This window comes from Mirounga angustirostris, unplaced genomic scaffold, assembly GCF_029215605.1.
Source record: "Mirounga angustirostris isolate CCGP_5_RB_7025 unplaced genomic scaffold, mMirAng1.0.hap1 SCAF_17, whole genome shotgun sequence".
Taxonomy (NCBI): domain Eukaryota; kingdom Metazoa; phylum Chordata; class Mammalia; order Carnivora; family Phocidae; genus Mirounga; species Mirounga angustirostris.
Window position 1 is genome coordinate 21,412,863 of NW_026991725.1, and position 13,444 is coordinate 21,426,306.

Here is a 13,444-nt window from a genome sequence, read left to right on the forward strand (position 1 = left end):
CAACCAGGCCGGCTCCGCAGCTCTCCATTTAGCCAGGTGTTTTCTGAAAGGGGCGGCGGCGGGGAGGGGGCTGTCTGCACGGGGCACCTCCAGGCCAGCTGAGGGGAGAGGGACAGGCTCGGGGTGTTTTCCCTTTCCGTCCATGCAGTTCCTCAGGAATTTTTCTGAGGACATCTTAGCCGTCGGGAACAGTGGTTGGGAAGGGGCTGCAGGACCCCCATCCCCACTCAGCATCTCTTCCCAGAGGCTGAGAGCAGTAACTGAGAGTGGTGGGTATCCACGGGGATCCTGGCTCCCATGGGAGCACAGTGGCACCCCTTAACTTTTCAGGACCATGGAACCCCCAAATAAGTGCCTTGTGCCTCCCCGCACCAGAGGCCCTGCCATCCCCAAAGGCAGGGCGCACCTCCACCACCAGCTGCCCTCGCGGCCAGCCCGTGGGAGGAAATGCCATCATGGATCACTACAGAATTTGCACGGCTGGCAGCAGGCGAAGGCCGCTGTGGGACAGATGCCCCCGCACCCCACTAGCCCAGCCGGCCTACGGGGAACGGCCCTCCCTCGCAAAGCTGGGAAAGAGTCGGAAAATAGATTTTTGTTTTTCCACCGTGTGCCGAGTATTTATAGACCAGGCCGCAGCGGGAGTTTCCATCCGGGTCATCCGGAGAGAACTGGACCAAGAGCTTCTCTACGCCCAACCTGGAGCATTTCTAGGTTGGGTCAACCTGCCCGTGAATGATGCCCGGAGGCCGGGCCGGCCCGGAGCTCGGGGGAGAGGGGCAGAGCAGAGAGAGGAGCGGCATGCCGCCCTTCAGGCAGAGGCTGAGCCCTGGCACAGTGAGGGCAGGATCAATGCAAATCAATATTAATTGATGACGCTGCCTGTGACGAAGGTGATGGAGCCTGGGCTGGAAATAGGACGCTCATCTCTGCCATGCCGGCAGCTAATTGGGCTCATTTCTCACCCTGGGCAGCTTAGCCCTGCCTGGGCCCTGGTGGCATCTTCATCAGCTCAGCTGGAGCTCAGATGACTTGCACACATGCTTCCCCCACCCCTCGGCTCAGATGGGTCCCCTCCGGATGTCCCCGAGAGCACCTGTGCTCAGGATCCAGCTGCACCTTCTGCCAACTTCTCCAGCTCCCTGGGGAGGGTCTAGCCAACTTCGATGCTGAAGCCCACTCAGCAGCTAACCTTGGCCCCAGGGATCCCCCACAACTACCCTGTCTCCCCAGGGCTGAGCGGCTGCCTGAGACCTGGAGCCTTCTGCCCTAGCCCCCCACCCCCACCCCAACGCCAGCCCGATGGGCCCTTTTTGCAAGACCTCCCAGGCCACCACAGCACACTGCTGCAGGCAGGGGGTTACCTCCGCCTGGAAGCCCTCCACCAGAATGGCGACAAGCAGATTGAAGAGCACGTAGTTGCCAAAGGTCATGAGGGCAATGAAATAAAGAGCAGCCCAGGATGACGTGGAGGCCATCCCGTTGTAGAGCACCTTGTTCCAGTCCTCCTGGGTCAGGATCTGCGGGCCGAGGCTGGGGGTCAGTGCCTTCGCCAGGGGGCACCTCCCCCACCCCCGTCCACCCCTGCCTGGTTACCCTGGCACCTGAAAGACGGTGACAATGGCCCAGAGCAGGGAGTCAAAATTCTTCCGGTCCGGCAGCGTGTCCCCGTCCCGCTCCGATGCAAATTTGCAGCCAAAGAGATGCATGCCCAGGATGCTGAAGACACAGGAGCCACAAGATGGGGGTCAGGGCAGCAGCACCCCCTGCCCCTCAGGCCCTCCTCCCAGCCGGCACGGATGCCGCACCTGCCCTCACCTGAAGATGAAGATGAAGAGCATGAGCAGCATGCAGAAGGTGGCCACGTTATCCATGGTCTTCATGAGCACCACGAGCTGTCGCTGCAGTGCCGGCAGGAAGCGCACCAGCTTCAGCACCCGCATCAGGCGGAAGGTCCGCAGCACCGACAGGCCACCCCCCTGCTGGCCCACGATCTCCCACACGCTGCAAGGAGGGCAGGGAGCCTGAGCCCCTGCGTGCTCTCCCTCCCCTGCCCCTCCCTTCGAGAGGGCCTGGCAGCATCTGAGGGCCTGGACAAGCCCGCACGGCATGAGGAAGTGGGGCCCAGGTGGGCCCCTGGGCCTGCAGAGAGGAGCCCCTGAGATGGATGGAGGTGACAGCTCCAGCCCTCTCCACCCCTCCAGGCCCGAGATCACACCCTGGCAGCAGAGAACTCTCTCCCAAATTCCGGCCAATGCAACGGCATCCAGTTATGGAATATTTGCTTTGTTCTTGTCTAATGAAATCTAAAGCCAATTCCAGAAGCAATAAAGCAGCTCTCCTGGCCCCAGGCCTAGGGGGACGGAGCACTTTCCCAGGGTCTTGGAAACCCTAAAGCAAGTTGCGGGTGTCTGAGATGGTTTCCAAGCACTTTGCAAGCAGGGACAGCAGGCTGGGCCTCACACCTCCTTCAACTCCTCAGCAAAGCCAACTCCCCAGTCCTCACTCACCCCGGGCCTGCATGGGGTCAAGGGCAAGAAGTAGAGAGAGGAGAGAGGAGGCTGCACGGGGGTCCGGCCAAAGGAGACACAAGGCCAAATTCGGCCTGAGCAAGGTAGGGCCGAGAGAGGCCGGAGAGGATCACCCTCCACTGGGGGGGCGGGGGGAGCAGCAGGGCCTGGGGGCCGGGGGGGCCTGACTCCAGACCCCTCCACCGCGGAGGCACAGGTCGCGTGGCTTCTCGCCCCAGCCGCCCCACGGGCATTCCTCCAGGTGAGAGGTGGTGGAGGGGCAGTCATACCTGATGACAACAATGACGCCATCGAAGATGTTGTAGGGGTTCTTGATGTAGCCAAAGGGACCGTACACCAGCAGCTTCAGCAGCATCTCCAGGGCAAAGAGGCTGGTGAAGACGATGTTGCTGATTTCCAGAGCGTTGGTCAGCTCCTCGGGCTGGAGGGCGGGGCGGGGGAGGAAGCAGCCGAGGCTCATCCCCGAGACCCTCATCCCTGTCCTCCCTAGCAGAGGGCCACTGGGAGACGAGCAGCAGGACTGGCAAGCTGGGGCTGAGTGGGCGGGTGGGGCGGGGGGCATGGTGGTGGGGGATGCTCAGGCGTCGGAGAGGGACCCTCCCCCGAAGGGTCCATGAAGAAATGCACTCAGGGGAAGCCGCCACACCAAATCCCCGCTCTGGGTCTCAGATCCCCGGGGCCACAGACTGGCGGGAAGCCTGAACGGTAGGTCCTGCCCACCTCCCGCGAGGACCCCCGAGACCCACCTTGTCCTGTGCTGCCGTGTCAGTTCGGCAGGCCGTGGCCGGCAGCCCAGCGACGCTGACCCATGTCAGAGGCTGATTGTCAAGGCCCCACCCGCGTCCCTAGACACACAACCACACGCAAAGGCACACGTGCTCCACGATTACTCCGTGGACTTGGCAGCCTTCTCCTGGACAACTGTCAGCTACGGCTGCTTCCTTCCAGACACATGCACACACTGCACACCCCCACACACTGCACATACAAACACACGTGCGCTCACAATCACACGAACAAGCAGACACACGCACGGACGTGCCAACATGCTGAGGGGCAGAAGGGAGACTCCTAGAAGGGTTGTCATAGACAAGGCGGCACCTGGAGCAGCTACCTGAGGCTAGGACACCTGGGTAAATTCCCAGCCTAGTCCCCGTCCACTCACGGTGTGACCTGCAGCAAGATTCTCAGCCTCTCTGGCCAGATGTAAAACACCCGCGGTAATTACTTCTATGCTTCTGCCCAGGGGCTGAGAATAGGACCAAGGACACATCCTAGAGAGGTCATCAGAAATGACAAACTTGGGGCACCTGGGTGGCTCAGTTGGTAAGCGTCTGCCTTCAGCTCGGGTCATGATCCCAGGGGCCTGGGATCGAGCCCTGTGTCGAGCTCTCTGCTCAGTGAGGAGTCTGCTTCTCCCTCTGCCTCTCCCCCTGGCTTGCGCTCTCTCTCTCTCGCTCACTCTCTCAAATAAATAAAATCTTAAAAAAAAAAAGAAGAAGAAGAAAAGAATTGACAAACTGGTGCTATTCCAGCTCACTAGTCACCTCCCCACCTTCCTTCTGTCAATATTAAGTGTCTACTGTATGCCCAGCAATGCATCACATATTAAAGGAGCTACAAAAACATGCCCACTATGCTTCCTGCCTCCCAGGAGCCCAGAGTCTCGCTGGAAACAGGTGGTACACAAAATAGCTGAATAACACAAGAGGCCTTAGATACTTAGATGCCAAAATAAATTATCCAGACAGTAAATCCAAGAGTCTAAGGGAGAGACGGTGAGGGAGGAACACACTGGGAAAGCCTTAGTCAGGAGGCCGCACTTGAAATGGACTCTGAAGGGTAAGTGGGGTCTCTCCAGGGAGAAGGGCGCAGAAGGCATCACAGGGTAGGGCACAAGGAATGAGCCATGTCTGGGGACAGAGAGAGGGGCAGGGCTGGGCTGAGGGCTGGAGATGCAGGGGGAGACATGGTTGGCTCAGTGGAGCCCACTGCCTACCTAATGGGGTGTCTCCATCCCCCAAAAGCCCAAGCTTCAAAGCAGCTCAAGAAGTTTGAGTTAAAATAAATAAGCAGATGAAGCCCTTAGTCCATCAGCCACCTCCCCCCTGTTTACCCAGCTGCCTCACCTGGCGGGTGGCCCAGGGAGGCCACCCAAGCATGGAGCCAGGCCTGGGCACCACCAAATGTATCCTAATGGTCTGACTTTGTGTGGCCAGCCTGGGTAGGAGGTGGGGAGACCTGGAAGGAAGGGCCTTCTGGCTGGCAGGTGAGGAGGGTTTGGGGGTCAATAGCTACTCAGAAGGAGAGAAGCTCTCAGCCTGTGCTTGGGTTCTTTCCAAAGGCAGCCCTGGAGGGCAGAACCAGGGTCAGCAGGCAGGGCTGAGAGCCAGCTGTGGGGGCCAGTGTGGCAAGGAGCTCATGGGTCCAGCAGATCTCAAGCAAATCCTTGCCCCCCAGACTGCAAGTGGGGGCTGGCAGGGGCACTGCCACCTGACCTAGTGAATGGGGCCACAGAGAAATAGGACCTTGGATCCCTCCAGCATTAGCACAGTGCAGGTGGTGGGGAAGGGGTCACTGTCAGGGCAGATAAAGCTCAGGGCTCAGACCCCTCCTAAGTGGATCTCCACTCTGTGCTCCCAAGTGCCATCTGCTAGGGAGCCATGGTCAGCGAGCCTGCCTCCCCGTCACCCTGCCACCTGCCCAGCTGTCCGTTCTTGGGTTGGATAAAGGTGATAAGCACAGACTGCACGGGTGCAGCGCTTGGTGGGTTCCCAGGCTCACCCTGTGTCTTACCTCACGCCGTCCACACGGCGGCCCAGGCACCTTCGCTTTACAGGTGAGCAGAAAGGTCAAAAGATGGTGAATGACCGGTTCAAAGTCACAGGGCAGGGACAACCAGGGAATGCGACCCAATCCCAGCTCATTCTGACCCTGATAATACTAGGCAGTAAGGATTCACACCCACCCCGGGTGACAGCAAGAGGCGTGTGAATCCCGACACACGGATGGACTGAATTCATAATGTGCTTTCCAAAGTACATAAAATTATATTTCGCATGAACTTAGATGTATGAATAAAGAACACGTTGATCTGAAAACACAGCCGAGGTGCACTTACAATGGGTGAATATTACGACATGTAAGTGATGCCTCAAAAAAAAGGGGCCAAAGATAAAAATTGATAAAACGTTTTTTAAAAAGTAGCTGAAAGCACGGTAGCTTTTTGTATCTCGAACTGACTCCATCAGTGACTCTTAGAAGCACACCCAGCGCTGGGCATGTGGGGGGGGGGGTATTCCCGGCATTTCCTGATGTCATCCAAGGGGGTTGCAACAGTCTGTTCCTGATGGCTCTTGGCTCATGGACACCTGCTCATCGACTGGGAGCCTCATCAGAAAGATAGCACAGGGCTCCCCCAGGGTTTGCATCGTCAGTCCTGGTTGAGGGGGTGACAGCAAAGGCTGGCGCCCCCACCTCACCCCTCCAGGCAGCTTTGGGACTGGAGGAGCAGGGGGAAAGGAGAACGGGGCACTGTCCCTCAGCCTGCCCTCCACCCCCCCCACCCCCCGCACACTCTCCCTGCACACACCTAAGGGCAATGCCTATTTCCTCCCAGGGCCCCGGTATCCCCTCATAATCCATGGGAAAAGGCACTCCTCCCCGAGACAGGTCTGCCCAAGGTACTAGATTGGAGGCTGGGAATGTTCTGCAAATGCAGGAAGAGGACACAGAGACACAACTTAGCAACACGGTTGCCCCAGGGACCAGAGCCGTGATCACAACCGCTGCGGCGGCAAAGGGGAGGGAGCCAACTTCTGCGAGGCCCCTCCCGGGGCGCGCCAATGGCTGATCCCTCCCTCCCAGCATTTCCTTTCCTCGCAGTGTCTGAGACAGCCAGGTAAACTGAGGCTCCGACAGGTGTGGTAACCTGATGGAGCTGCTTAGGAAGGTATGAGCAAGGCCCGCACCTTCCCGTGATGCGCACCGCCACCCCCCCAAGAGAAAACCCATGCAGCTGCACACAGACCCGACAGCTGGGCACCAGCCCCCTCTCTGACTCGCTCGGGCAGCCAGCAAGTCCCTTCTCAGGTCTGGACCGTATCCTCCCTTCTGTTCACAGACGTCAAGACCCCTGAGCTTCTCCCACCCGGGGGATCCAGGCTCTTCACTGGGAGGATGCTAACTGTAAATGCCCCATCTCCCAACACTCCCCCTCCCCTCAGCCTGTCACCTTGGAGCAACTGTAGCCCCCCATAAGCTGCTCCAGACTTCTCAGCACCAGGACTCCCCTGAAACCCATCGCCCCTCTGTGCACAGCACCCTGGCGATCAAAGCATGGGGTTAAACCAGAGCGTGGGAGGCCTGCCAACTCTGAGACTCTCTACCTGTGTGACCTTGGGCAGGTCCCTTAACCTCTCTGATCCCCAGTGGCCTCTTCTGCTCAGCAGGGTAGCATCACCTCATGGCCAGGCTGCTCTGCAGAACACAGCGGTTAAAGACCATGAAAACACCCAGCCAAGAACCACGCTCGGCAGCCCCATGGGCACTGACAGTGGAAGCGGACCGCACACGTGGCAGGCGGAACACCTGCAAGGCTGCACCCAGCACCACGCTGGGGCAAACCCCGGGAGCACCCCAGGAGCTCAAAGCCAGCTGAGACCTGTGTCAGTGAGGAGAAGAGCCCCGTGGAGGGCATCCCCAGTGGAGGGCAGCATGGGCAGAGGAAGGAATGCACGGGGACCAAGAATCCGGTGGTTCTCTCAGGTCAGAGGGTAGGAGGGGTCCATGGGGGACACGGCTGCCAGGTGGGCAGGGCCCAGGCAGGATGGCCTTGACTCCGCTCCACCACCCGGGCTGGACTTGCCTCTGCTCACAATGCCGCTACTGGGGCTTCTAGGGCTCGGCAAGAGATGTGCAGGGCGACGTATTAAGATTCATCTGGCTGCAGCGCTGGCAGCATGCTGATGGCATGGAGAGACGGCGAGATGGAGACCGATGAGGGGCAGACTGCAGTGGTCCAGGTAGGAGGCCTGGGAGCTGGCTCCGGCACACAGGGAAGGCGAGAGGGGTGGACGAGCCGGGCGACCACGGAGCAGAGGCTCGTACGGGTCACCGCAGCCCTGCCCCCTCTTCTCCTCAGCTCCCACAGCTCTGCTGACCTGGAAATCTCTGCTCCCCAATTCTGACTCCTTGGTTCACTTCACCTCAGCTTTTGACAGCCTTGCCTGCTGCACCCTCACACCCCGGAGGGGAGGTCCAGGCCGGGCCACAGCGATGGGGTAAGGGTCACTGGGACCTCTTCCCTCCTCCTCCTCCTCCTCCTCCTCCTCCTCCAAGGGCAGTCAGGAGACACCTGGGGGGCAACCGGTTTCAAGGAAAGCCCACAGGCCTCCCCATACAGATCACGGCCTCGCTCTTCGGAGCAACGGCGAGATCTCCTTCCAGCCCCTCATGCCCCCTGGGGCCCAGTGCCCCCTAACCAGGGGTGTCTTTAGCCCCTTCCCACAATCTCCTGTCAGGCTCCTCAAAGCCGCCCCAAGTAAACACACAGGCAGACTACACAAGGCACCCCCAGCGCTCACTCAGCTGGGACACAGCCAGCCTGAAGCCCCCGCGACTTCGACCTCTGGAGCTGGGGCCCCTGCCCCTCCCCTGCCAGAACCACCTCTCGGCCTGGAGCCCATGGTGGGCCACCGCAAGGCTGCCCTCCCGCCCCAGCCCAGGTAAGTCCCCAGCCGCTGGGCCTTTGCCGCGGCTGAGGAATGGTGGAGCGTTGCGTTGGACAAGGCAAGGGCAGCTCTCCACCTTCCCTCACCACCCTCTGCTGCTGGGGCTCCCCTCTCCCCAGAGGGAGCTGCTCCAGACCCTCCCCATCTCCCCGCCCCTGGCCTTGTCCCCACTCCCAACCTGGCCCCCCTTGCAGGGGGCTCCACTGCCCTCCCCAAGAACAGCTCTGCGACCTGCAGCCTACTCTCTCCTCCCCTCCTCCACCTGCACCTCCATCTCCCTCCACACACACCCCACTCCCCCGGGCCCCAGCCCATCCATCACTCATCCCTGTTTCCCTCACTCCTCCAATCTCCTTTCCTGGCCTCAGAGCAGAACCCTCCCTGTGAGTGTGGGCCCAGTCTCCCCAAATCCCGGGCCCCAGCACCCCAGCTCTCTCCAGACTTTCTTCCAAGCCCCCCTCTTTGCCGAGGCCAGGGCAGCCCCTGAGCCTGGGGCCTGCCACACCCCCCCCCAGTGCCCCTGACTTCCCTGACCCGTGTGGGCACCACCCCGGGCCTGGCTAGGGTTCCTCTCCCGCTGCCTTCCCCCCTGAGCTCAGACCCGCTCCCTCCCCTTGTGCCCCAGCTCCCTGACTCCTACCCCACAGCTGTCACTGGGGTGTGGACGACACTAAACACTCTCCCTCCGAGCCTTGGCTCCTCACCCAGAGAGCCAACCTGCCTGATAGCCTTCCGCAGATGGCCCGTGTCCAAGACAAACCATCTCACCCCCTCTTCCAAACCTGACCCTTCCCCGACGGCCAGCTCCATCACCCTCCAGAATTCTGTCTTGGAACCTGGGCGTTATCTAGGATTCATGTGGGCCCTCATCCCAACAGCAGGTGCCGGGCCCACAGACCCTGCTGTGCCCACCCCTGTTCAGAATTGCTGCGCCCACCCCTGTTCTTTCCACCACCACTACACTCGGGGCCCTCACGGCCTCTGATCTGAAGGACAGAAATAGCCTCTGGGCCCCTCCCTCAACCGAACCCTCACCCACTGGAATCTCAGGCTTCCTTCGACACTGCTGGACTCACGTTGCTCCTGCTTAGACACCGCCGGTGGGGGTGGGGGAGGCAAAGACTGTCCTTCAGAGTGTCTCATGTCCCCCCCATGCCCTTCCAGGCAGGCTGCCCGAATTCCCCTTCATCCTTCCACCGAGACCTCTTGGCTCCTGGCCCCAGCTGCCAATCCCACCTATCTTTCAAGGACCCTCTCAAAAGCCGCCTCCTTTGCGAAGCCCTTTCAAGCCCCCACCTCTCTTCTGTCCCCCAGGAGCCCCCCTTAAGACATTTGGCATAACTGTCCATGAAGCAGAACTTTTCAGCTAGAACCTACATTTCTCCGGTACTTCTGGCTCCGTCCCCCGCCCCTGCCATTCTGTTATTCTCTTCTAGCGCGCTTTGCATAGGAAAAGCTGTTGGCTGAACAGGAGGAGCCTAGAACCAGAGGACGCCTGCGGGGATGTGAGCACCCCGTTAGCCAGTCAGCTCCAAATCAGCACCCATTTCCCCCCCGACATCTGCAGACACTTTGGAAATCTGGGGCCAGGGCAGCTCTGGAAGGATCCTCCCCCAATGTCCTGCTTGGCCACAGCATCAGTGCCTGAGCCAGGGCTCCTCTGTCTGGAGAACAAGAACTCCTGGAAGGCCCAGGAGATAGGCTTGGGGCGGGAGGTGTCCATAAACCCTTGTCCTCAAAGGCCGCATGTGGGATGTCCGTTCCTGTGTGTGTTTTCTGGGGAGAGAGCCCCCAGTTTTCAGCAGGATCCCAAAGGAGTCTGTGAGGGCCCTTAAAGGTAAGACCTGCCACATCTGGATTCTCCCCCACCCCCCACCCCACTCCACCCCCAGCCTCCCCCGCCTTGAACAGCTGACCTCACTCACTTATAAATAGAAACCCTCCCTGGACATGTATCTAGAGTGACAGGATGGGTCCAGAGTCTGAGCAACGAGCAGAATCATCACCTGCCCTGTCCTCTGCTGGCCTGAGCAGGAGTCCACTCGGGACCCTGCCTCTCTCTCATCAGCAGCCCAGAAGACCGCTGGGCCACATGCCCCTCCTCCACCTCTCTCTGTTGTCTCTCTTCTAGAAGATGAAGTTAGCCTCTGTCCTCAGCACCCCAGAGCCAGGAAGGGGGTGATTAGGAAGTGTCCCCAGGACCCTCTCCCCGCAATCCCTTTCCTCCTGGAGCTACCTGGCCCCAGGGCAGACCCGGTGTCCTCAGCACCCCAGAGCCAGGAAGGGGGTGATTAGGAAGTGTCCCCAGGACCCTCTCCCCGCAATCCCTTTCCTCCTGGAGCTACCTGGCCCCAGGGCAGACCCGGGCAGAGGCAGCCTCTCTTCTGAGCTCCAGCAACCGGCTAGCTATGGCCCGGGATGACCCACGGGTGCCCTGTCTCAAACATACTGCAGCCCCAATCTGCTCAAGGCCCAGTGCTCCCACCCCAAGCAGGAACCTGGTCTTGTCCTTGTTGCTTCCTTCCCCCACATCTCCAACTGGTGTGGAGTCCTGCAGATCCAGCCACCTGGCAGCTCTCCCCGGCCCTCTTCCCTCCACTTCCAGGGACAGAGATGTGGGAGCTGTCCGGACCACTGCAGCAACCCTCCTGTTGGCCTCCCTGCTTCCCGCCTCCCCTCCTTGGCTCCAGAGGACTTTTGATAGAACACAAACCTGCTCGTATCACTGACCTGCTTAAAACCTCTTTGGGGAACCTATCGCCTTCGGGAAAAAATCCACACTCCTTCCTGTGCCTCTCAGGACCTGGCCCTGAATTTTTTTCCAAACTGGTCTCTTATTTGTCCATCCCAGCCCCCACCCAGTGCCCCACTCATTCGGAACTCCTTACAAATCTCTCAGTTTTGGTGTCCGGTGGTTGGTGCCTTTGACCCTCCCCCATATTGTGCCCTCCACCCCACCCTTCCCTAGCTACACCTCACTCTTCCTTCAGACTCAACTCCCAGATCACGTCCTGCGTGAGGCTCTCCTGGAATCCCTTCCCCACAGGCTGGATCCCGGACTACTCCGCACATCCCTCTCTGAGGGCCTACCGCATCAAGTAAATGTTACCGTCCACTTGTTGGTGACCTCTCTGAAAGGAAGAGCACAGTGTCCTAGGCCAGGTGTGTGCACTTGTCTCTTCCCAACTGCACATTCAGTGACATCACGTTGCTAGCTTGACGACAGCGTTTACACCATGGTAATTGGCAAACACTATAAACACTACAAATCAGGATGTTTTCCCCCAACTCTGATGTGCAGGAAATGTGTGTGGGATGAATGGATGATGGATGGATGGATGGACGGAAGGTGAGAGAGAGAGAGGGATGGCTAAATTACAGTAGGTTCCTTGCTCCATGTTCTGCCCCTTCACGGATGGGGGGCACACATGTGCTTGCCCTCCATCAGATCACACCTCCGTCCTCAAGTCACACATCCTCAGGTTTGCTCCCTCCTCAGTGTCCTGTCCTTGTCCTCCTCATTAGTCTTTCTGGGAGGAACAGTCCTGCCAGTTCTCACCAGCCAGTGGGTTAAGGGGTGTGGACAGCATGGGACCTACCTGGGGTAGGGCGGGGTACGACAAGATGGGGGCTTCCTCTGCTGGTAGAGAGGAGCAGGAGGGGTGTCACCATCCCCGGCAGGGAAACTGAGGGGTAAGGTAGGTGACAGTGGAAGAGGACAGGCCTGGTAGGGCAGCAGCAGGGGGCAGGAAAGAGGGCTGGGCTCCTTGCTGGGAAGGACACAGCACCAGGATCGATGGATACCATCTCCTCGTTCAGGGCGCTGTGGGGACAACTCCTCACCTGTCGGCATGACGGGCCGCTCTCCCTCAGGTCTCCCCGAGCTCTCTTCCTCCCCTGGCTCCCCCTCCCCTGTCTGGGAGGCCCCATCCAAGCCTGTGTCCCCAGCCCTGCCCCGCATGTCCTCATCTGCATCTGGGTCTCATTCTCTGTCTTCAGCTCCCTTTCCACATCTCTCTGTCACCCCTCCATCTCTATGCCTCCATCTGTCTCCATCTCCCCCGCCCTATCTCTGTCCCTCCTGTCCCTGCATCTCTGTCCTCCTGTCTTTATGCCCGCCTCTCTCAAGGTCCTCGCCTCGCCCTCTGGGACCCCGTCTCCTGGTCTCCCTCTCCCTCTGCGCCTCCGTCTCCCCCTCTGTGTCTCTGTGTCTCAGCGCCCGCATCTCCCGCATCTCCGCACTCCCCGGCCTGCCCCCCTCAGCCTGCTCAGATTCCAAGGCGCAGATGGCAGGACGTTCACGCCGCAGTGCCTGCGAGCACAGGGCCACGGCTGCTTCTGGGACTTCTTAGCACCCCTGGCCCCTGAGGCTGCCGGGCGGCAGTCAGTCACTTGCCGGCCTGCTGGGGACTCCCACTCAGCCCTGCGGGGCCTGCAGCCACCAGGGACTGGGACAAACTCCCCCCTGGAGCAGACACCGTAGCACCACGGAGTGGGGACTCCCTGCTGCTGAGGGTTTGGTGGCCGGTGTCCCCTGCTTTCCTCAGGAACTTGGGCCAGGGGACGCTGCAGGCAGCCCTGACAGATCCCCTTTACTTCCTCCCCAAGGGGGTGTCCTTCTTGACGTCTAACTGAAAGGCTTCTTGCTGCCGCCTCAGCGGCCCTCAGTCTCTGTGACTCAGCTTCTTCCCAGCACAGCCGAAGCCTCCACCAGCAGCCTCCGCCAGGGCAGATTGCGGGGTGCAGCCCCTCCAGGGGGAGGGGCATCTGACCTGGGCCAGAACAGGCCGAGGGAGAGGAGGCTCATGTTCAGGGTGATGGGAGGTTAGAGCTGCCACCGCCTGGGTCCCCGCAGCGGAGCAGGCTGCCCCCACCAGCCTGGCAGAGTGGAGCACCTCTCCCCAGGAGGCACACACGCCCACGCCCCAGGCGCCCAGACCCAACACGCTCACCGCAGTGCCATACTCCCCACCTGCGGGCCCGCAGCTGCTGTCCTGCCCCCTCCCTGCGCCTCAGCTCCAAGAAGAGGGAATAGGGCAGAGTCACCTGGTGGGGGAGGGCGTTGAGGCGAGAGGAAGGTGTGCTAACATGGGGTGATGGTGACGGAAGAGGGGCCGGGGCTGGGGTGCATCTGGCTGGACAGGGCAGCGGAGTGCGCACGACATGAAAGGCACAGAGGTC

General features: G+C 60.3%; 1 protein-coding gene across 3 annotated transcripts in view; it reads right to left on the bottom strand.

Annotated features, from left to right (window-relative positions):
• CACNA1G (calcium voltage-gated channel subunit alpha1 G) overlaps positions 1-13,444 on the bottom strand; it is a 62,571-nt gene that overhangs the window by 30,246 nt on the left and 18,881 nt on the right. For all 3 annotated transcript variants that reach the window (XM_064583768.1, XM_064583769.1, XM_064583767.1), the window contains 4 exons: positions 2,801-2,952; positions 1,819-2,004; positions 1,605-1,719; positions 1,365-1,520 (listed from right to left, as the gene is read on the bottom strand). In XM_064583768.1, coding sequence (XP_064439838.1) covers positions 1,365-1,520; positions 1,605-1,719; positions 1,819-2,004; positions 2,801-2,952 — 609 coding nt within the window. The remainder of the gene's footprint in view (positions 1-1,364; positions 1,521-1,604; positions 1,720-1,818; positions 2,005-2,800; positions 2,953-13,444) is intronic.